At 35.5% G+C, this 23519-nt stretch overlaps 1 protein-coding gene across 2 annotated transcripts in view; it reads left to right on the forward strand.

Moving 5' to 3' along the window:
- PIK3R4 (phosphoinositide-3-kinase regulatory subunit 4) overlaps positions 1-23519 on the forward strand; it is an 88838-nt gene that overhangs the window by 32164 nt on the left and 33155 nt on the right. For both annotated transcript variants that reach the window (XM_046003334.1, XM_046003335.1), the window contains exons 7-12: positions 4184-4357; positions 8352-8497; positions 10906-11109; positions 18442-18643; positions 20828-21015; positions 22061-22271. In XM_046003334.1, the coding sequence (XP_045859290.1) occupies positions 4184-4357; positions 8352-8497; positions 10906-11109; positions 18442-18643; positions 20828-21015; positions 22061-22271 (1125 nt within the window). The remainder of the gene's footprint in view (positions 1-4183; positions 4358-8351; positions 8498-10905; positions 11110-18441; positions 18644-20827; positions 21016-22060; positions 22272-23519) is intronic.

Below are 23519 nucleotides of genomic sequence, written 5' to 3' on the forward strand. Positions count from 1 at the left end.
TTGGCTCAGGTCATGATCTCAGGGTCCTTGCTCAGCAGGGAGCCTGCTTCTCCCTCTCTCTCTGCCTGCTGCTCCCCCTACTTGTGCTCTCTTTCTCGCTGTCAGATAAATAAAATCTTAAACAATTTTTTTTTAAACCGTAATTTAAAAGGTTAAGATATTCCATTATATGGTTTTACCAAAATTTATCACTTTTGGATATTTAAATTATTTTTATTTTTTCCCTTTCATATACAGATAATATTTTACATAAATATTTGCTTCTGATTGTTTTCTCAGAATAAAAGTCTGAAATTTTAATTATTGGGTTAAAGAATATGAAAGTATTCTTAAAACTCCTGATACATTTTAGAAGCTTTTCAAAAAATATCCTACCATTTTCCATTCTGATCAGCATTGTTTGACCATACTGCATACCCTACACCATGGAATAGGCTTCAAATAATCTTTACCCGTTTGTATGGTAGAATGATAACTTGTTTTGATGTATATTTCTCAGCTTATTTATGGAGGTGAAAAACTTTTCTCGTGTTGATAACTCATTTGTATTTTTTTTTTTTTAAGATTTTATTTATTTGAGAGAGAGAGAATGAGAGAGAGCACAAGAGGGGGAAGGTCAGAGGGAGAAAAGCAGACTCCCCGTCAAGCAGGGAGTCTGATGCAGGACTGGATCCTGGGACTCCAGATCATGACCTGAGCTGAAAGCAGTCGCTTAACCAACTGAGCTACCCAGGAGCCCTCATTTGTACTTCTTATTCTGTGAATTTTTTATTATTTTGTCTTGATGTTTTTGAAACTTACAAATGTACATTAAAAACATTAATTTTTTATCATTGACAAATATTTTTCTCAAGTAACTTGTTAGGTTAATAATCTGTTGGCTACGTATTTTTTTTATAATGCTTTTTTTTTTTTTTAAGATTTTATTTATTTGACAGAGATCACAAGCAGGCAGTGAGAGAGGAAGGGAAGCAGGCACCCCACTGAGCAGAGAGCCTGATACAGGGCTCCATCCTAGGACCCTGAGATCATGACCTGAGCCAAAGGCAGAGTCTTAAACCACTGAGCCACCCAGGCGCCCCTATAATGCTTTATTTTTCACACTTATCTCTTTAATTGATCTTTATTTTGGACTGTGTTATAAGGTGAAATCTGATTTTCCTCAGAAAAATAGTCAGCTTTCCTGACACTATTAAACATTTCATTTCTTTCCCATTGATTGATGAAGCTTATGTTATTATGTGTTGCATGCTTATATCCTTCAGTTTTGGTTTTCTCAGTGTCTGTTCTAGTCCCTTGATTTCTCATTTCTGTACTCATATAATATCATTCTCTATTATTGTACATATTTATTGTATCATAATTATTCTAGATGTATAAGTAACTTTAGGTTGAGTTCCCCAGATGTCAGTCTTATTTTTCCAAAATATTTTGAGCAATTTTGGCTCATTATATGTTTCACTTTGTAAAGTTCCTAAATATAATCCACTGGAGGTTTAGGTAGCATTTTCCTTTTATTAAAGAAAAAAATTTCTATAATTACTTTTCAATTATAGGAGAAATATGCTTTAATAAATTATTCAAAATCTATAAAGTAATTATAAAAAGCAGTAGTTTCATTTTTCAGAAGTAACTACTCTGCTGTCTTAGGAATTGAATTTGCTTTCTCCTTGATAGATGAACTTCGTCCTCGCTGGATATTTTGTTGATCTTCTGGGGGAGGGGCCTGTTGTAGTGACTCTCAAGTGTCTTTGCCCGAGGCGGGATTGCACCGCCCTTACCGGCGGCCGGACTAAGTAAGCGACTCGGGTTCGCTTTTGGGAGCTTCTGTTCCCTGAACGCTTTCCGTAGAGTTCCGGAGGACGGGAATGAAAATGGCGGCCTCCCAGTCTCCGGCCCGGAGGAGCCGAGAGCCTGGGGCCCCACTCCTCAGTGCGCCCCCAGAGGACAGCACCCAATCACTCCCGTATCCCCAGCCTCTAGCCGCGCTCCGAGCTCACCCAGCCCGCGACCAGTTCAAGGTAACCCCGAGCTGAGAGTTCAGTCCTCGGCTCTGTCTCTGCAGCCGGCTTCTCCGTTCTAATACCTGCGAGCTCTCCGACACTCCGACACCCCCGATCCTTCTGTGACCCTGCGGGGCCTGGGGCCCCGCTGGCCCCGCGTGGGCTTCACCCCGGTTTAGCCCCTGGAGCAATGTCCCTCAGTGGAACAGACTTTTAAAAGTCCTGATTTTGTGCTCCGTTCCACCGCCGCTTGCCGGGAGCCGGCCCCTCCCCCCGCGGTCTATCTTCCCGTCGTTTTAGATTCACTTCTCCGCCAGTCCTACCTTTCAGAAAGTGGTTGATTTTCTGTTTCTAGAGTTGCTGTTCTTCTTCTCTTCGCTCTCCCTTTGGATTTGTAGGTGTTTGCAATGTTTAGATAAGTTATCGAGCTGATCTCCTGCTACCTGATGTAGTCTCAGGCTGCTACTTCTCCGCCATCTTCTGTGTGTCAACCAGAAGTAACTACTCTGGATTTTGTTTTTAGTTTGATAGGTTCAGGTGTTTATTGCCACATCTCAATATTTTTCTTGTAGTCAAGTCTACTGTTGACTTTAGACTTTATATGAAGATTTAACTTTTACCACATCCTGATTCCTTTTCCCCTCTGTTTTGAGATGTAGATCACTATTTGCAGTGCTTTAGTTTTTACTGTGTTTTTATAACTTTAAATAATTAAACCTACTTTTTTTTTTTAAGATTTTATTTATTTATTTGACAGACAGAGATCACAAGTAGGCAGAGAGGCAGGCAGAGAGAGAGGAAGGAAGCAGACTCCCTGCTGAGCAGAGAGCCCGATTTGGGGCTCGATCCCAGGACCCTGGGATCACGACCTGAGCCGAAGGCAGAGGCTTTAACCCACTGAGCCACCCAGGTGCCCCTTAGACCTACTTCTTACTGGTCTACTTCTGATTTGGACTACAAGAAGATGAATGCCCCTCTTTTTGTTTCTCCTTTTCTTTGTTGGTTGGTTATTCCAGCCAATTATTAACTTACAGTTCGACTAACAAATGCATTGCATAGTTAATACTATTTGCATTTTGTTCAGTAGTCATAATAATATCTTATGCTTTTATAGAACTGATTCTGAAATTTCAAAGCAAAATTTACATTATTATGAATGCGTACATTTTATTGACTTCAGAACCAAGGTAGTGTACTGGATTTGCTTTCCCACAGTTCTAATGCCATGACTCCTTTATTATTTGATGGAAATGTTTATGGTGTCATCAGTGGATTCTTTCTGTCTTCTGCAGATTATTAAGACATTGTGTATTTTAATTTATTTTTTATTTATACCATGATTTTCTTGTACAATTTTTTGTTTTTTTTTTCCTGGAGTTTCAGGTTCCTTTGTTTTCCTTTCGAAAGAAAGTAATAAATCTTCTTTACCTTGTCTGTAATATCAAGTTTCTTTCTTACCAGTTTTACCTATTGCTTGTAATCTATTCTGTTTTTCTTTTTGATAACATTTTTGAAAGTTACTGGCTTTTGTTCTAATTTGGCTGATTGATTTCTGAATCTTTGCTAGCTATTATCAGTTTATCCCCTTGAATTTTTGGGATGGAGATTATATATATATATGTATATATGTGGATATAGATATGGATATATACTTACATGAATGTGTATATGTATATATATTTTTGGGGGGGGGCTATATTCTGCATTTTCTTTATTTTGCTGAAGAACATCCTCAAGAAACTTTCTTAGGTAGGGTTGCATGTGAAGTTAACCCAGGTAGTCTTTGTATGTTGCAAAATGACTTATTTATGTTCTTATTGGCAGTTTAAGTATAAAAATGATTTAATAACTTTGGAGGTCTTGCTGTGTTGTGTTCTAGCGTCCATTGTTGCTAAAGATCATCTTGTGAAGATTGTTTTCATTGTTCCTCTTTCCTTTTTAGGGGAGTATTTTTCTTTCTCTAGGTTCCTAAGATCTTTTTTTTCCCCTTGGTTTTATAGAATTTCTTGTTGATTTGCTTTGGTGTGGATCTTTTTCATTATTGTGCTGCGTAGGAAGTATGATATCCTATCCTGGATTTTTGCCCAATATATTTGGGTTTTGATTAATTTTATTTTTTAACTTAATGGCATTTGTACTTTCTGGTATAGAATAATCATGTGATGTTACTTTTCTTTCAGGTGTTGCTGCATATGTTGGTTGGCAAAGCTCTTCAATTCTCAAACCCCTGCTGCAGCAAGGTCTTAGTGATGCTGAGGAATTTGTTATTGTTAAAGCTCTAAATGCCCTTACTTGTATGTGCCAGTTAGGGTTGCTACAAAAACCCCATGTCTATGAATTTGCCAGTGATATTGGTAAGTTTCTTTTTCTCAAAATTAGAAGGAGAAAATGAAGGGTATCTTAAGAGAAATAACAAATGATAGAACACTGTAAAAGTTCTAGGCAATATAGGGTCAGATTTTCAACTTTATTGTTTTGTGTGTGTGCACGTGTATGTGCATGTTCATGCATGCTTGCATGTAAACAAAAGACAGGCAGGCAAACAAATGGGATCATTTGGTCCTCTAGCCCAGCTTGGGAAATCTCTCTTTGTTTTTATCTGTAGTTAAGCCTTTAACTTGAAAAACAGATTGTTTTGTTTTGTTTTGTTTTTAACATTATGTAGATAAAGTCTTTAACTGCTCTGAAGAGTCAGCTTATTTTTTTGAACACTTGACCACTAGTCAAGAAGTTAAAATTAAACGTACGGGATTGTCTATGATATCTGTTATTGCACTGATTGCCACTTAAAAATTCATAGTGTTGAAGTTACTACTGTTAACAGTTTGATTAACCAATGAAAAGAATTAATGTTTGACCTTTATAGCACTTAACCTATTACCCTCAACTTAAAATTCAGAATAAGGGCAAACAAGTAAATATGACACTTCTAAAATTAAGAATATGTGGAACTTTTAATCTTACCACTTCATTTTAAGAAAGTAAGCAATGCAAGATACTAAGTTGGCTCTGACCTGAGAGGACATGAAATCTTAGAAAATTGCCTTTTTTTGATAAAATGCTTAATTGCTATTAAATTCTTTGCCAAGCAAAAGTAATAGAAAGCCAAAATTGGTTAGATTTGGTTATAGGTTATTCTTGACGCAGTCCTCAGAGAAAAAACACAAAGGAGTTATTTATTTTGATTGTTGAGAAAGTAGGTAGTAGCTGTAGAGGTGTATAAAATTTCTGAAAAATTTTAAGGCATGAATGTAGCTTTTAAAAAAATACTTGTGGAAAATTTAAGTGTATGGAGGTTTCCTATTTTACACACTAGTATCTGTAATTGTTCTTTTAGTTTATAACCTTAATTTGGTTTGAATTTTATGATTATGTTCAAAATAATTACAAATTTAAGAAATTATTGAGTATTGGTACCACCATCATTGATGAGAATCTCGATTACATTGAAATGTTTTTGAGTTTTCATATAAGCTGTGGAGTGCCGTGTAGTATAAGGGCAGATATAGAAAGCAGTGTTTCCATAATAAAGAAAAAAATGTATTGTCATCAATGTTTTCTTTTTTCTTCTGTGAAAGTGACATTACCTTTATGGCTCAAGTTTTTCTTGCCTTTGATCCTCCTTATTTTAATGAATATTCTCGGTGTATAAATATGTACTTGTATGCTCTAATTTCATGCAATACATTTTTTTTTAGAAAGACTATTTACTTGAGAGAGAGAGCGAGCATGAGTTGGGGGTGTAAGGGGTAGAGGGAGAGCAAGGAGCTGAGCAGAGAGCCTGATGTAGGGCTCTATCCCAAGAGCCTGGGATTATGACCTGAGTGGAAGGCAGACACTTAACTGAGCCACTTAGGAACCCCTCATATAATATGTTTCTTCTGTTGCATAATTAATTGGGAACTATTTTTGAGACTTAATGTAGCTATAATTAGCATTTTATTTATCTGAAAAATGGATGTCTATCAATTTTTAAGCAAAAATCATCATAAAGATGTTTTTTATTCCTCTTCTCAAATTTTGCAGAGATTTTTCTGTGTTCTGTTTCTTATCATTGATCATAGGGCAAGTTTATGGGATACTCTGTATCTTTAGCATCAAATAAATGATTTAGGTATATAATAAATATGGTGCAATTTCTTGGATAGGGGACTCCCTTAGAACTGGAACTGAGTTTGGTACTATCTTTGTGGGGACAAAGCTTTGCTAAGAAAAATCAAGTGAACTTGATTTTGGCAGTATGAACTATTTCAAAGAAATAGTTGGCATTTTGAACCATTTCAAAGAAAAAACAATTTTTAGTAACTTAGAAACACCTTTAAAACATGGTAGACCCTGTACATCTCTCTGTTCTGTTTTTTTTTTTTAATATTTTATTTATTTATTTGACAGAGAGAGAGGTCACAAGCAGGCAGAGAGGCAGGCAGAGAGAGAAGGAGAAACAGGCTCCCCACTAAGCAGAGAGCCCGATGCGGGGCTCGATCCCAGGACCCTGAGATCATGACCTGAGCTGAATGCAGAGGCTTAAAGCACTGAGCCACCCAGGCGCCCCCTCTGTTCTGTTTTTATGTGTAGTCTATTGTAGTGATTGTTAAAGGGAATGGTGATGGTGATAATGGCATCATGATTTCTTTCACAGTTTTGAAAAAACTACACTCTTCCCACTTAGTATTATGCATACTCCCCTTCCCTCATGCTTGTCCCCATATAATTGGAATGTATTGGGTACAGAAAAGATCAAGTACAGTGTTTTATAGGAAGTCCTCTTGAATGTTTGAGGTTCTTTGTATCTGCTACTTACTGTAGAATGATGCTGTATGATAGTCATCTGTAAGATCTCAGTGAATGCTTTAGTAAAGTCCTCATCATGAATGTGTGGGCTGTATGGGTGGCTCTGCTGTAGGCTTTGTATCTCCTGATTGTCTGTGGTGACAGTGATCCATCCGTCTCATTCTGGTGCCCATGTTAGATGGGCTGCAGATCCTTGGGTTCTGTTGTAGGTGATGGCAGAAGCATGAGACAACAAGCCTCGCTATGTAGCCCATTTGAGGCCTCTGTTAGTGTTATATCTGCTAATTTCCCATTGGCCAGAGCAGGTTAATACGACTGAGCGAAAAGCAAGAGGCAGAGAAGTACCCTTTGTATACCATGAGTGCAAGGCAAAGAGTGTGATTGTGTCATAGAGATAATGTAAAGAATTGGGACCAATAATTCAGACTCATACAGTGCCTAATTCCTGCCGAGTCATTTTGGGTTTAGCTACTTTCTGGAGGTTTTTAGTATTTTTCCAGTCCTCATTTTGCCTATTGTCAAAGGGAAACTACAAACCCTCCTTTGTTGTTGTATCAGAGGCTGCATGATGCTTCTGAAGTAATCAAAACCTCCTTTATGTGTAATTAAAAGAATTGGAAATGGGAGAACTTTGGACACATACTTTGAAGAAATTTTTTCTCCTCCTTTTTATATAAGTAATATTAGCATATGACAGTGTTCTTATTTCTCTATTACCCTAAATTTCTTAGAAAATTAATATCCTCTAAATCCTGATGTTTTAGCATACTCAACAAATTATATATATATATATATATATTTTTTTTTTTTTCTTTTAGAAGTTTTATTGTAAATCAGGGGTTTAAAAGTTTGAATTTTATTCTAAATCTTAGGTTGATTAGTTGAGGTCATTGATTTTTAGATAATAAATAAGATAGTAAAACGATGTGAAAACACATTCACTTACTTTTCTGGTTTAATATATATCTTTTAAAATTTTTATTATTTTTAACAGATTTTATTTATTAGAGAACAGAATGAGGCAGAGAGAGCACAAGCTGGGATCAGGGGCAGAGGGACAAGCAGACTCCCTGCTGAGCAGGGAGCCTGATGCCAGGCTCGATCTTAGAACCCTGAGATCATGACCTGAGCCGAAGACAGATGCTTCACTGACTGAGCCACCCGGCCTTCCCTAATCTTGTATTTTAAACTCCTTAAGAATGGGCATCATACTTTCTGCCTTTAGTTTCTATTCATGATGCCTTGTGAATGAATTTATGAATGATGTATTAGATTTGATCAAACCCTCTCATTAAAAAAAATGTCAGGTAAACAGCTGTATTTATTCTTTTATGGTATTATTGCTGATGTGTTATGATAGAAGATATTATAATGTTAGTATGCTGAGTTGAATTTATGCCATAGGATAATTGAGTGATAATGTGAGGACAGCTGATAGTAACATTGTGGTATAATCCCTTTATTAGTTGTGTTATAAAGTGAAAATTTGTTTAGCCCAATACTTTGAAACTATTTATGAACATAGTTTAAATCCGTACCTTTTCTTTTCCTGTTTAGCCCCATTTCTGTGTCATCCCAATCTATGGATACGCTATGGCGCCGTAGGATTTATCACAGTGGTAGCTGATCAAATAAGTACAGCTGATGTATACTGCAAACTGATGCCTTACCTTGACCCATATATTACTCAACCAATAATACAGGTATGCTTGTTCCTACTTGGAATCAGTCCTCTGCAAATTGTACTCCTTAAAGAAAAAGGTTTAGAGGGGCGCCTGGGTGGCTCAGTCATTAGGCATCTGCCTTCGGCTCACGTCATGATCCCAGGGTCCTAGGATTGAGCCCTGCATCGGGCTCCCTGTCTGCAGGAGGCCTGCTTCTCCCTCTCCCTCTCCCGTTCCCTCTGCTTGTGTTTTTTCTCTAGCTGTCTCTCTCTCTCTGTCAAATAAATTTAAAAAAATAAATAAATAAATAAAATCTTTATTAAAAAAGAATAAAAAAGAAAAAGGTTTAGAAAGTCTTATTTTTATTTAAAATTTTAAAGATTTGAATTGGGCTACAGCATTTTCACATTCTTTTAAGCTAGTTAATGTTAATGGAACAAACAGTATTGAAGCTGAGAAAAGTTCAAGAGACTATTGTGTCATACATCATGTTATGCATAATATACCATTCAGTAGTGCATGCTTTATTTTCTTATGTGCAGTGCTGTAAAACATGTGCTATTAAAGTGAAATAGAGTAGAAATGTATACTGATGGGCCTCTACTTTTATTGTAAAAATCTAACTGATTTTAGCCCAAGTCAGCATTTATAATAAATCAGAAAAAAACTTTTACAAATGTTCGTTTTTTTTGGACCACTAACTGGTTCTGGTTTTTTTCTATTCTCTTTTTTTAATCTAATCTTTTAAAATTTGATTTAGTCTTTTTTTTTTTTTTTTTTTGAAATATAATGACTTGTGCCCCCCTCCTCTCTTCCCAGTATAGCATGAACTTCAGGTTTTTGGTTTGTATAAAGCAGTTATTTACCCAACTTGTCAGTGCTTACATCCTTTATCTTCCTAGAAAGCTGACTATCAAAAAATATCTAAATTGGGGCGCCTGAGTCGCTCAGTGGTAAAAGCCGCTGCCTTCGGCTCAGGTCATGATCTCAGGGTCCTGGGATCGAGTCCCGCATTGGGCTCTCTGCTCGGCAGGGAGCCTGCTTCCCTCTCACTCTCTCTGCCTGCCTCTCTGCCTACTTGTGATCTCTCTCTGTCAAATAAATAAATAAAAATCTTAAAAAAAATATCTAAATTGAGTGAACTGTTGAGAAATGATTCTGGCTGTTAAAATATTCTGAAATATCTTTTTTTTTTTTTTTTTTTACTTAAACTCTATTTGCTTTTTATTCATTTGACAGAGAGAGGGAGAGAGAGTGCACAAGCAGGGGGAGCAATAGGCAGAGGGAGAGAGGGAAGCAGGCTCCTTGCTGATCAGGCAGCCTGATGTGAGGCTCAATCTTAGGACTGTGGGATCATGACCTGAGCTAAAGACAGATGCTTAACCAACTGAGCCACTCCAATTTCTTTTAAAGTTCAGTAAGTTTTCTTGGAAATCCGGTCTAGTGATTCTTACTACTTTTGGCTACTTATTCCATTTAGAAGTTTGTTTATTAAACTCTTTTATAACATAATGTGGAGAAAGTATTCCTGGGAATTAAAAATTGCATGCATTTGTAATAACTTAGTGGTGGTTTACTGTAATAACTCTAACATTAAAAAAATCTGATATTAGGTATTTTTTTTAGAAATCTTTATCACTCTTTTAAGGATAAATATACACATATACATATATTTCTCAGAGATATAAATATATAAGTATAAATGTTTTGGGGGGGGGCTTTTTTTCATTGCTTTATTTTTTGAAAGGCCAGGTTTGGGAGTTGAAAGGCTAATTATTCATCATAAATCTTGCCTTTCTACAGTTTGAATTAGACAAAAGATACCCTTTTATGCTGGTTTCCACTGACCAGATTATCAGATAGTTAAATATATCTAAAAGAAGATGCTCTTGGTTTTGGTTAGTATGCTTATCCTTTTTATTATATACCCATTGACAAGGATGGTGTTTTTGGGAATAATTAAAGGAAAGATTTCATGAACTGTGGAGAGAGTAATGTTTTTTTAGAGGGGGTTGAAACTACTGGGAAACATGATGACTGCTGGTCAGCCCTGTGACTGCTGAGCATCTTTTCTCAGTCAGTACCCGCTGGCTGTTAGACCTGTAAGCCACAGGTACTTTTTTGATCTAGGAGGTCATGTGACATTCTGGCATCCAGAAAAAGTCTCTGTCATTTTCTAAGTTCTTCTAGCCTGGGTGTATACTATTATTCTTTCAGTATGGAAGACACAGATGTGTACTCACATGCTAAAAATGTAAAGAAAAGCCTTAACTCTTATAGGTCAGTAGTAATCTTTTTTCTTTGAAGAAAAAATTGCAGATGTTGATATCTCCCATTTTCTGAGGAAATACTGATACTGACTTTGCACAGGTTGTATTTACTGAATATGAAAATAACTGTACTATATGTTGTGTCTTTGGCTGATTCTTTTTATTTTCCTAATATAGATTGAAAGGAAACTTGTTCTGCTCAGTGTTTTGAAAGAGCCAGTAAGTCGTTCTATATTTGATTATGCTTTGAGGTCTAAAGATATTACTAGCTTGTTCAGACATCTTCACATGCGCCAGAAGAAACGAAATGGGTCTCTTCCTGACTGCCCTCCACCGGAGGATCCTGCCATAGCACAGCTTCTGAAGAAATTGCTCTCACAGGTTGTATTACCTTTCTGAAATCTTATATTTAAACACAAATTTCATAAAAACATTCAAGCATCCATTTAGTTACTAAAAATACTTTTGGTTATTTAGGTTGCATCATAACAAATGAGTAAATAAACCTGGCAAATATATACATTTGCCTTGGCATCTAGGAGATACTGGGATGATGGTAAGGCATTGGTTTGAGCTCTGTAAGGAATCATGTAGACCTATTAAGTTTCTTCCATGATTATTGCATGTACAAATAAGGGAGAGAGTACATACAACCTTAAACTTGATTAATATTCTTGGTTCAGCTCCATATTTCACCAAAAAAAAAAAAAAAGAAAAAAAATCAATTAGAAGAAACATTGCAAAGCACAGATATAGAACAGAAAGATCCTAATTTATTTCAGTCCAAATTTAGAGTTTTCTCACTACATACAAACAGCTGAAATAACTGGGATTTATAATACATCTTAGATTGAATAAACCAGTTACTAGTGTATATTGAAAGCCTATGACTTGGATCAGTCACCAAATCTTGTTAGAACTAGGAAGTAATCTTTTTATTATACTTGGAATTAGTAAGTCCTCTTTAGAAATAGTCTAGATTCTGTGTCGTGTTTTAAAAGGGTTATATGGAACTTAAAGAAGTCAAGATAGAAATGAAAATGGTAGAAATAAAGACTACAGTTTCTGAATAAATGCCCCATGAGCTAGAAAGTAAATGAGTAAAGTTATTAAAAAAATAACTATATTTAAGTCTGTAGGACATTTTGGTTAAGAGAATACTTGTCAGTCATGTCTTACCTAATAAGAAGATGAGAAAATATTTCAGTTGCCTGAGAGAATTTGATAAATTTCAAGATATAAATCCTTTCTTGTATTAGTCACTAAATATCCAGTGCTGTTTCATGCTCCTGTGTTGGTTTGGGTGATTGAATATCCCATAGGAGCCTGGTCAATAACCATTTTGGCTCTTCTGGGTCTCATTTCGCCTGGAGGCTGGAACTGCTTCTCAGTGTCCCTTCCAGGCCAGTGGTTCCGTTTCCTGTATTTTAGAAGACTTAATTTGGTGTGACTTGAATTACCAAAGAGCTTTTTCTTTGGGGTTTCTTTTAACCTTGGCTTGTACATTAGATGTATTTTATATTTTAGAAAGCAATTTATGGAAAATTAGATATTGAATCACATTTCCTTGTTGTTTCTCTTGAGTAAGTAATCCTTATCAAAAAGATTTTAGCATGCAATAAAAACCACCCCAGTTTAGCTGTTTCTTTGGACTTAGATGGTGTGATTCTTTGTTTTTCTCTCTTCTACAAATCCTGTGTATTCAATTAAAAGCTTCTATACTAAAATTTCATTGTAAGTCATTAGTTACTTAGGGCCACTCTAGCCACCAGTTCTTACTTTTCACCTTGCTGTGTGTATAGGTTTTGCCATTGCCATGGGTAAAAGGGAGGGGAAAGGAGCAGTTTTCATAGCTTTTTTACTTTCTGCTTCCTGCTGTCCTCCTAAACCCTTCTACCATCACTGCTTCCACAGCCAGCCCTCATTACTGGGTACCATGATGAAATCAGTAAAACACACTGACTTGTGTTCCTCTGAAATGTTAGTGCTTGATGTATTCATTTGTCTGTCATTTGCACCCTCATTTGTATGAGTGGGGAAGGAGGACCATGTTTTCCCTGGTTTTATGTTGTTTCTGTGAACAAGAGTTTTAGGAGACTCGCAAGGGTTAGTAGTACTCTGTTTCTAGGGACAAGAGCTACTAGTAGGTGGGAGAGCGGGCTAGAATCTTTGAGGTCCTCAGAAGTAACAGCAGAAGATTACTGGCTTCCATTTTTTGAGGACCTACAACGAGACTACGACTGCAGGTGGTGCTGTCCCTATTTTGCGACTGTCCTTACATAACAAGCTTGAACAACAGGTGTTATCCCCATTTTATAGTTAAGGAGACTGACTCAGTGAGGATAGTTAAGTTGTCTATGCTCACACAGTTTAGTAAGCTTCAAAGCTGACATTGGAACTAAACCCATCTAACTCCTTTACCATGCCATCTCTCTCTCTTTTTTAAGATGTATTTATTTGTCAGAGAGAGTGAGAGCACAAGCAGGGGGAGTGGCAGGCAGAGGGAGAAACAGACACCCTGCTGAGCAGGGAGCCTGATATGGGACTCCATCCCAGGACCCTGGGATCATGATGGAACCAAAGGCAGATGCTTAACGGAGCCACCCAGGTATCCCAATCACCATGCCATCTTGCCTCAATATAAGGCTGAGAGGCTTGCTTAAATTTTTTTATGGATTTAGGAAGGGTCCATGTTCAGTTCATCTCCTCCAGCTCCCTGCATGCCTTTTGTCTGCCTTCACTTCATTTTGATCCCTGCACTACCTGAGTTTCTTGGGATTACTCACAGAGGCTTGGAGTCAGGGGAGACTTTGGAGGTAGGAATTGAGTCCCTGTTCCTTAATGTAGGGATACAGAGGGAATTAGCCTCTGCAAAATACAGAGGGAATTCTGAATACTCCTACAAAATATTTCTTAATTGGGGTTTTACAGTGCTCTTTGTATAGGACTGCACTTCAGATACATAATAAGTGTAGATATGTAGCTACATATCTACACTTCAGATACATACAAATGGGTGAAATAGGCTTTTCTAGACCATCCTAGTTTTGTTTCTGTGGGAAAATATGCTCAGGGTTCTGGGTAACAGACTTTTAAAATACACTTTTGGAACATATGGAAGTTGAATCTGCCTGAACTCCAGATTTTCAGTAGAACTTACCATCTGGAGGTGGTACATGGTGAGGCTATTTTAGAATTGCATCTACAAGAGCTGTTGTATTTGTATCCATTTGATCAAGCACTAGTACAGGATACAGTTTTAATTCTTTGAGGAACCTCCATACTGTTTGCCACAGGGGCTGTGCCAGTTTGCATTCCTGTCAACAGTGCATGAGGGTTCCCTTTTTCCACATCCTTGTCAGTACTTGTTATTTCTTTTCTTTTTAATTTTAGCCATTCCATCTGGTGTGAGATGATATCTCAGTGGTTTTGATTTGCATTTCCCTGATGATGAAAGATCTTTTCATGTGTTTGTTGTCTCCTTTAGAAAAATGTTTGTTCATGTACTCTATTTTTTAATCGGATTATTTCTTTGTTTTGAGTTGTACAGTTCTTTATATATTTTAGATACTGACTCCTTATTGGATATATCATTTGAAAATATTTTCTCCTATTCATTAGATTGTCTTTTTGTTTTATTGATGGTTTTGTTGATGTTTCCTTTGCTGTGCAAAACCTTTTTTATGTTGGTGTAGTCCCAGTAGTTTATATTTGCTTTTGTTTCCCTTTCTTGAGAGACATTTCTGGGAAAATGTTTCTGTTGTCCATGTCGAAGAAATTATTGCCTATGTTTTCTAAGAGGTTTATTGTTCCAGGTCTCACAATTAGATCTTTAATTTATTTTAAGTTTATTTTTGTGTATGGCGTAGGGAAGTGGTCTGGTTTATTGTTGTGCATTTAGTTGTCCAGTTTTCCCAGAACCATTTATTGAAGAGACTATCTTTTTCCATTGTATATTCTTGCCTCTTTGTCATAGATTAATTGACCATATGAGTATGGGTTTATTTCTGGGTTCTGTATTTTGTTTCATTGATCTATGTGTGTGTTTTTGTGGCAGTATCATACTGTTTTGATTACTGCAGCTTTGTATTATATCTTAAATTCTGGGATTGTGTTACTTGCAGCTTTGTTCTTCTTTCTCAAGACTGCTTTGGCTCTTTGAGGTCTTTTATGATTCTCTACAAATTTTAATATTATTTACTAGTTATGTGAAAAATGTTTTGTGATAAAGATTGCATTGAATACAGATTGCTGTAGATTGCTTTTAGTAGTATGGACATTTTAACAATATTAACTTTTCCAATTCATGAGCATAGAAGATCTTCCCATTTGTGTTGTCTTGTTGTATAGTTTTCAGGAGTTATTCACCTCCTTGGTTAAATTTATACCTACACATTTTGTTCCTTTTTGTCCAATTTCAAATGGACTTACTTTCTTAATTTCTTTTTCTGCTGCTTTGTTATTAGTGTATAGAAATGCAACAGATTTCTGTGTATTAATTTTATATCCTGCAACTTACCTAGCTCATTTATCAGTGCTGATAATCTTTTGGTGGATTCTTTAGGGCTTTCTCTGTATAGTATCATGTTATCTACAAATTGTGACAGTTTCCTTATTCCTTACCAATTCAGATGCCTTTTATTTCTTTTTCATGTCCAATTGCTGTAGCTCAGACATCCGTTACTATGTTGAATAAAAAGTTGTGTGAGTGGACATCCTTATCTTGTACCTGATGTTAGCGGAAAAGCTCTCAGTTTTTCACTATTGAATGTGATGTTAGCTGTGGGTTTTTTCATATAAGGCCTTTATTATGTTGAGGTAATATTCCTGCTAAAACATTTTGTTGATAGTTTTTATCATGAATGGATGTTGTATTTTATCAAATGCTTTTTCTATATCTATTAAGATGATCATTTAATGTATTACATTGATTTAATGTATTACATTGAATATTGAACCATCATTGCATCCTCTGAATAAATCTCACATGATCATGGTGAATAATTTTAAAACGTATTGTTGAATTCAGTTTGCTAATATTTTATTGAGGGTTTTTATATATGTTGATCAGAAATTTTGGTTTTTAGCTCTCTTTTTTTGTGGTATCTTTGTCTGGTTTTGTATCATCCCCATAGAATGAATTTGGAAGTTTTCCTTTCTCTTCTATTTTTTTGGAATAGTTTGAGAAGAATAGGTATTAACTGTTCTTTAAATGTTTGGTAGAATTCACTTGTGAAGCCATCTGGTCCTAGATTTTTGTTTGTTGTGAGTGTTTTGCTTACTGATTCAATTTTATTTCTAGTAGTTGGTCTCTTCCAGTTTTCTATTTTTAATGTGTTAAATAGACTTCTTATAAAAATACTTTAAACATATAAGTAATGTAAATATTCTATGAAATTTTTCTGTAGTCTGAATTTTTTTTGCTGATACTGTATTTTTGCATTTAGGTTCGTAAATGATTTGTTCTTCAGTTTTCCTTTCTTGTAATGTCCTTTAGGTATATATACCAAATACTAGAGAAAAAAAATCCTAACTTATAATCTTGTCTTGAAATTACTCCTAATTCTTAACAGTTCACCTGAATGCTTCCTGTTTAAGGATGATTGCTCCTAGTAATGTCAGTTTGCAATTTCTGATTTAGGTGTGTGTCTTATGGGAGTCTGGAAACTCTAATATGATTGTATTATTGTTAAAAAGAAGCTTTTTCCTCCATGGTGCACTTCTAATGTTTTTTATTGAGATAATACACATACAAAATAATTCACATTTTCATCATCTTGGAAAGAAACCCCATATCCATTAGCAATTATTCCCCATTTACTTCTTCCTCCAGCTGCTGGCAACCACTAAATCTACTTTCTGTTTCTAGGAATTTGCCTATTTTGGATCTTTCCAATAAATGGAACTGTACAGTATGTGGCATTTTTGTGTCTGGTTTCTTTCACTTAGCAAAATATTTTCAAAGTTGCTCCATGTTATGGCATATATTAATGCTTCAGTCCTTTTTATGGTTCTTATGGTGACCCCTTATGTGGACTAAAATGGAGACCTCTCTTTTATGAACTAAAATGTTGTCTAACAAAAAGAATAGAACTGTTGCTACAGCTGTAAAATTGTCTACATTAGGCAAATTTTAGGAGGAAAAGTAAAAATAAATGAAGAATTTCAGGCCAGTATTGGAAAAAATTCAGTCAAGGATCTCTCTATGATTATTGTATTTAGTAGAATTTTATTTTATAGTTTCTTAGCTTTCTGACTTTCTAGAGTTTGTGTCCTGTTGTGACTGTGGGTTGTGAATATTATTTTAAACTCCAATAGGATCTGGACTAAGGCCTTGGGAATTGCTATTTTATTAATTTTTTTTCCATTGGCATAGTAAAATCATTCTAGAGGATTCTGTGGATGGTTTGAAAATTAAGAAAAAATTGCAGAACTGTTCCATTTACCAGAATATTTGTTTCACATTGAATTATTTAAATTAATTATTTAGTATTTATTGGCTGTCAGTTTCAAGTATTCTTTTTTTTTTTTTTAAGATTTTGTTTATTTATTTGACAGAGATCACAAGTAGGCAGAGAGGCAGGCAGAGAGAGAGAGAGGAGGAAGCAGGCTCCCCGTTGAGCAGAGAGCCCAACACAGGGCTCTATCCCAAGACCCTGGGATCATGACCTGGGCCGAAGACAGAGGCTTTAACCCACTGAGCCATCCAGGCGCCCAGCTTCAAGTATTCTTAAGTGTCTTAGGTAGATTAACTTACTGAAATTTCAAAATAGATAAAAAAAAAAATAATTTCAAAATAGCCTTATAAGATGGATGCTAATAATTGTCCTTATTTTCTAGATAAATCAGTAGAGGTTTAGGGAAATTGGGTAATTTGCCCAAGTTTACACGTATAGTAAGTAATAGAATTTCACTGTACTTCGGCAGTCTAACTTTAATTATACTGTTATCCTATGGTGTATTGCTTGCATTTGCTGTTTAGTCTGCATATATCAACTTCTGAAGTGTGTAGAATGTTTTATGTATCATAGAGTCCTTTCACAAACAGTGTCTCATTTAATATTCTCAGTACATCTAAGAGCAAGGTTGAAATAGGTATGCTTTCTTTTACTTAATATTGTATTTCCAGAATTTTTGTTTAGATAGTAAATGCTATTCACAGTTATATACTAAAGATAAAATAGCAGGCACTGTATTAATTTCTTTGGAGATTTCAAAGATGAATTATACTGAATCTTCCATTTAGAAAGAAAGTTAAGGTACAAATCGTGATACAAAATAGAAAATGCGGGAAGCCTGAGTGGTTCAGTGGGTTAAGCCACTGCCTTTGGCTCAGGTCATGATCCTAGGATCCTGGGGTCAAGTCCCGCATGGTGCTCCTTGCTCAGCAGGGAGTCTGCTTCTCTCTCTGCCTCTGCCTGCCACCCTGCTTGCTTGTGCGTGCTCACTCTCTGACAAATAAATAAATAAAATCTTAAAAAAAAAAAAAAAAACCAAAATAGAAAATGCCACAATACAGGGTGTTCTGGGAGATCAGAATAGTGAGATGTTCAGTATTGGTACTTTCTTTTTCTCTTGCCTTTTTGTTTGCTTTATTTTAGCATTCTAATTCTTAAAATTTTACAGTAGTGGTTTGACATTCAGTTGGTAGGCATTCCAATGCCTGTTATTGCTTTTGAAAATAACCTAGAACATATGTTTTTTTGGTTTTAGGGAATGACAGAGGAAGAGGAAGACAAACTCTTGGCACTGAAAGACTTCATGATGAAATCTAACAAAGCAAAGGCCAATATAGTAGACCAGAGCCATCTCCATGATAGTAGTCAGAAAGGTGTCATTGACTTAGCAGCATTAGGCATAACTGGGAGACAAGTTGATCTTGTTAAAACCAAACAGGAACCTGATGATAAGCGAGGTTAGTATGTTTTAAGCTTATTATTTACTTAATAAGGTTAGCTATAGCTAATTAGTAGTAAAACGAAAAATCATATTTTCCAAATATAGAACGTCAAAGTACTGTGGGTGATTCTATTATGTAGCAGGAAAATTGGTGGGGAGGAAAAGTGGAGAACTGAATTAACAGTTAGAAAGTTATATAGGGGGTGCCTGGGGGGCTCAGTAGGTTAAAGCCTTTGCCTTTAGCTTGGGTCATGATCGCAGGTTCCTGGGATCGAGCCCCACATCGGGTTCTCTGCTCAGCAGGGAGCCTGCTTCCTCCTTTCTGTGTCTGCCTCTCTGCAGATCTTGTGATCTCTGTCTGTCAAATAAGTAAGTAAAATCTTTAAAAAAAAAAAAAAAAAAGAAAGAAAGAAAAAGTTATATAGGGACGCCTGGGTGGCTCAGTTGGTTAAGTGTCTGCCTTTGGCTTGGGTCATGATCCCAGGGTCCTGGGATCGAGTTCCACATCAGGCTCCCTGTTCAGTGGGGAGCCTGCTTCTCCCTCTTCCTGCTCTGCCTGCTGCTCCCCCTGCTTGTGTTCTCTCTGACAAATAAATCAAATTAAAAGAAAAAAAAAGTTATATAGCCTGTCAAAGTCATGGCTCTCTGTGTCAGATCAGGATTCAAACCAAAGCTTGACTCCAAAGCTCTGCTCTTATAATGAAATCATGTTGCCTTTATGGAGATGTATATTGATGATGAATTCCTATTTTTTAATCCTTTAAACACCAAGCCAAGGTCAATAGTCTCTGTTAAAATGAAATAGTTATCTAGTTTGTTTTAGTAGGTAATGCCCAGTGAATTGAAAAGAACAATCTTGTTATTAAGAATGAAATACAAAAGAGTAGATGTAAGAGAAGACTTAATTGTTTGAAGTTTCAGGATTTAGAACTGTCAGCTATTGTGACAAGAATGTTAATAGACATTGACTATATAAGGTTTTTAAGATCTTGTGTGTTCTTCCTTTAACCCTTTCTGAGATGTAGTTACTTCCAGGTATATGCTTTTAAAAATAGTATCAGATTTTAAGGACAGCTGAGTTATATTTAAAATAAACCTCTAACTGCCAAACTTGGGGTAAAATTATTTGGAACTTAATTACCTGTGGTTTACATTGATAATAATTAAAACACTGATACAGATTATCAGAAAAACACAAGCACCCCAAAAGAAAAATATTGAAGGATTTGAACTTAAAATTGATAGAAGAATAGAAATGCATGTTTGAGAAAATAAATAAATGCAGAACAATGAGATGCCATTTTCTGCCATGTGATCAGCGAAGACTGAATGATACCTATTGTTAGTAAGGGGATAGGGAATAGGCATTGTCATACACTGTTGATAGATTATAAATTGAACATACTCTTTTTAGAAAGCAATGTCGTTACTCTTTGAGTCGCCATTTTCAATTCTGGAAATTTCTTCCAGGAAATACTGATAAGCATGTGAAGAAATATGTATAAGAATGTCTCAGTTTAAAAAAAAAGAAATAATTGAAGTATCCATTAATAGGGGGATAGTTAAATAAACAATTAGTGTATTTAGTTAAGAGAAAAACAGGTTGTGAAACACTTTATGTTTGTACTATTTAATATTTGCAAAATGATATGGTGTATCATTAAACTATGTAGCCTGTGAGGTTTACAAAGTTATGGGGGCAATCACGTTATATTTTGGTAATGCTAGAACTTTGTGTTATTTGATGTACTTTTTGTAATTGGAGAAAGATTTTTTAAAAAAGGTTTCTCTTTATACTCAGGAGGTAAGTGTGTAACAATTGATTTTTGTATTTGGTTTGTTTGTATCCTAAGTAATACTAGAAATAGGTCATATTTAGCAGTGTAGTCAATGACATTTGAAAAAGTTGCTTTCATTGTTGGTTCTTGAGATAAAGTGGTTATTTGAAATTGAGCTAGCCTTGCAAAACTAGGAAGAAATTAGGTCTAATTATTAATGCTATTGAAAGTGCATCTGTTCCATTTATCCCAGAGATAAAGTGAGAGTTAATGAGTTGATGTGTAAATATAAATAAATCAGAGATCAGAAAGAACAGATAGCATGTCAAGTCTCTCCCCCACCAAAAAAAAAAAATAAATAAAAGCACATATTGATTTCAGAAGTTTCCTTTAGATTGACTGTTCTGAATCTGTTTTTGTAGCTAGAAAACATGTAAAACAAGACTCAAATGTAAATGAAGAATGGAAAAGCATGTTTGGGTCACTGGAACCACCAAACATCCCACAGGCTCTACCTAAAGGGACTGACCAGGAGGTGATTCAGACTGGGAAACCACCTCGTTCTGAGTCTTCTGCCGGCATTTGTGTCCCTTTGTCAACTTCTCCACAGGTACTGCCACCTAGCCACCTAGGCAGTAATCCTCCTTTTGTTTTTCAACCCCATTCTGACTGTTTTGGTTGTTTAAAGGCTGTGTACTATATTGGAAAAATCAGTATGGTGAGTTGTCCTTTAGGGAGGGTATGTTTCATTATTTTTTCTTCTTCAAATTTTTATTTAAATTCTCCTTAGTTAACATATAGTGTAATATTGGTTTCAGGACTAGAATTTAGTGATTCATCACTTGTATATGTAACACGTAGTGCTCAAAACAAGTATCCTTCTTAATGCCTATTACCCATTTAGCCTATCCCCTGTCCACCTCCCTTCCAGCAACCCTCAGTTTGTTCTTTATAGTTAAGGACATGTTTCTTTCTAAAAACAGGTTTATCTTTAATTTTATAGCCAAGGGGAAGTCTCTAATTATTGAACGTATCAAAAAAGATCTTGTGTTAGAGTACTCACCAATAAATTGATCTAAAATTATGGGTCAAAGACATCTTTATCAAATGTGATTATAATTATTAACTTGCAGTGAACCTTTTAAATCTGTTTTTATTCTTCCTCTAATATAACATACCCGTAAAATAGCAAAAATACTCCTGGAAGTCCCTACTTTCCCATGTGTGAGAAATGTTATGATGATTTTATATATCTGAAATAAATTTGCAATTGAAGGTGACTCTTCCCTAAGCCAATCATAGTTTAAATGAAAATATTAACTGAACCAACTCATAAAATTCTATTTCTTTTCATTTAAATTAATGAGGATTTTTGTTTAATGTTATTGCTGTAATGATAGGTTTTTTTGGTTGTTGTTTTGTTTTTCTTAGTAATGTAGAGGTTTGGAACTGTAATATTTGTAGTTAATTTTTAGATTTTTCACTGAAAAAATATTATAGGTGGATTTAAAAATTGGTACATTAATAAGGAAAAAAGCAGATGTAATGAATAGAGAGAAAGAATATTGGTACAGTTTTATCATCTAGTATACTTTGCTTATGACATAAATTCTTATTTATGTATCATATTCTTATGACGTAATTCTGTTTTGCAGCTTCCAGAAGTGACAAATGTCCAAAATAGAAAACCAACAATACAGGTTTTAAGTAGTACAATTTTACCATCTACCTACCAGATTCGGATCACAACTTGTAAAACAGAACTTCAGCAGCTCATCCAGCAGAAGCGGGAGCAGTGTAACGCTGAGAGGATAGCTAAGCAGATGATGGAAAATGCCGAATGGGAGAGTAAACCACCACCACCTGGTAAAAGTGCCACTACTAGGTAGTTGTATTCTAGTGGGGGTGACAAAGCCTACCATCTAATGCAGGTTAATTAAAGAAGTAAGAACAAAACTGTCACTTGGAAGCCCAGAGGAAGAAGCATTAAGTGAGAAATTTTAAGTCATTATTTGTGGAGTTCGGATCATCTTGGCTGTACGGGCAACTTGTAGTGTCTTGTTTAGGCTACTTAGTGTTTCAGTCTGTCTGTGGTCCATTTTCTCCATTTATAGTGCTACGTTTTACCTGCCTGCTTATATCATGCCACTTTTTCATAGAATGTCAGTCTTCTTGGAGTAAGCTTCAGCTTTTAATTAGAAGGGTTTAACATCTATTTATTTTCTTTAAAAAAAGGTAAAGCATTTGTAAAGTCATGGGTACTTTTATTTATTTACTTATTTTTTATTTTTTAAAGATTTTATTTCTTTATTTGAGAGAGAGAATGAGCAGGGAGAAGGACAGAGGGAGAGAAACCAAGCAGGACTTGATCTCAGGACCCTGGCCTCATGACCTGAGCCAAAGGCAGACACTTAACTAACTGAACCACCCAAGCACCCCAGTAATGGGTACTTTTTAAAAAGAAAAAAATCATCGTCTATAATTCCACTACTCAGTGATTAACAGCATTAACATTTTGTGGAAAGATTGCTGTATTTTGAGAAGATTTAAAAGAAACTTAGAGCTATTTCAGATGAAAATGTGGCTCAGCTATGTTAACAGACTTGCCCAGTGTAAATGTGGTGGAGTTAGTTTTTGATATTAGATATGCAGATTTAAAAAACATTTTTAATGAGTTTCTGTATATAGATTGTAATAATAAAAATTTAACTTGAAAACTCTGAGAAGCAATGCATAGTGTGCTTATGTGTAAAGATTTAAAATCCCATGAATTCCTATGTGCTTCCATTGTGTGCTCCAGGGGAAAAAGTTGGTGAAGGCAAATGATTTAAAGATTTAAAAAGTATTATTAAGTGGTAAGTGGCATCTCAGGTCAAATAATTTCCTGGAATAGAATCTGTCTTTATAAGTAGCATTTTATATTTAAGTGGAACTGTACTTTTTATTCAGTAATCACAAAAAAGGTATCAAGTTTTGAGGTTCAAGAAATGTGCAATGACTGTTGAATGTTTGATTTTTTTTCTTTCCACACTTGAATGATTGTGTGAAATTGATTTTCTCTAGAGGGAAATGTTCAGTCTAGCCTGATGGATTATCTAGACTTCACGGCAAAGT

This window comes from Meles meles, chromosome 4 (genome assembly GCF_922984935.1).
Source record: "Meles meles chromosome 4, mMelMel3.1 paternal haplotype, whole genome shotgun sequence".
Taxonomy (NCBI): domain Eukaryota; kingdom Metazoa; phylum Chordata; class Mammalia; order Carnivora; family Mustelidae; genus Meles; species Meles meles.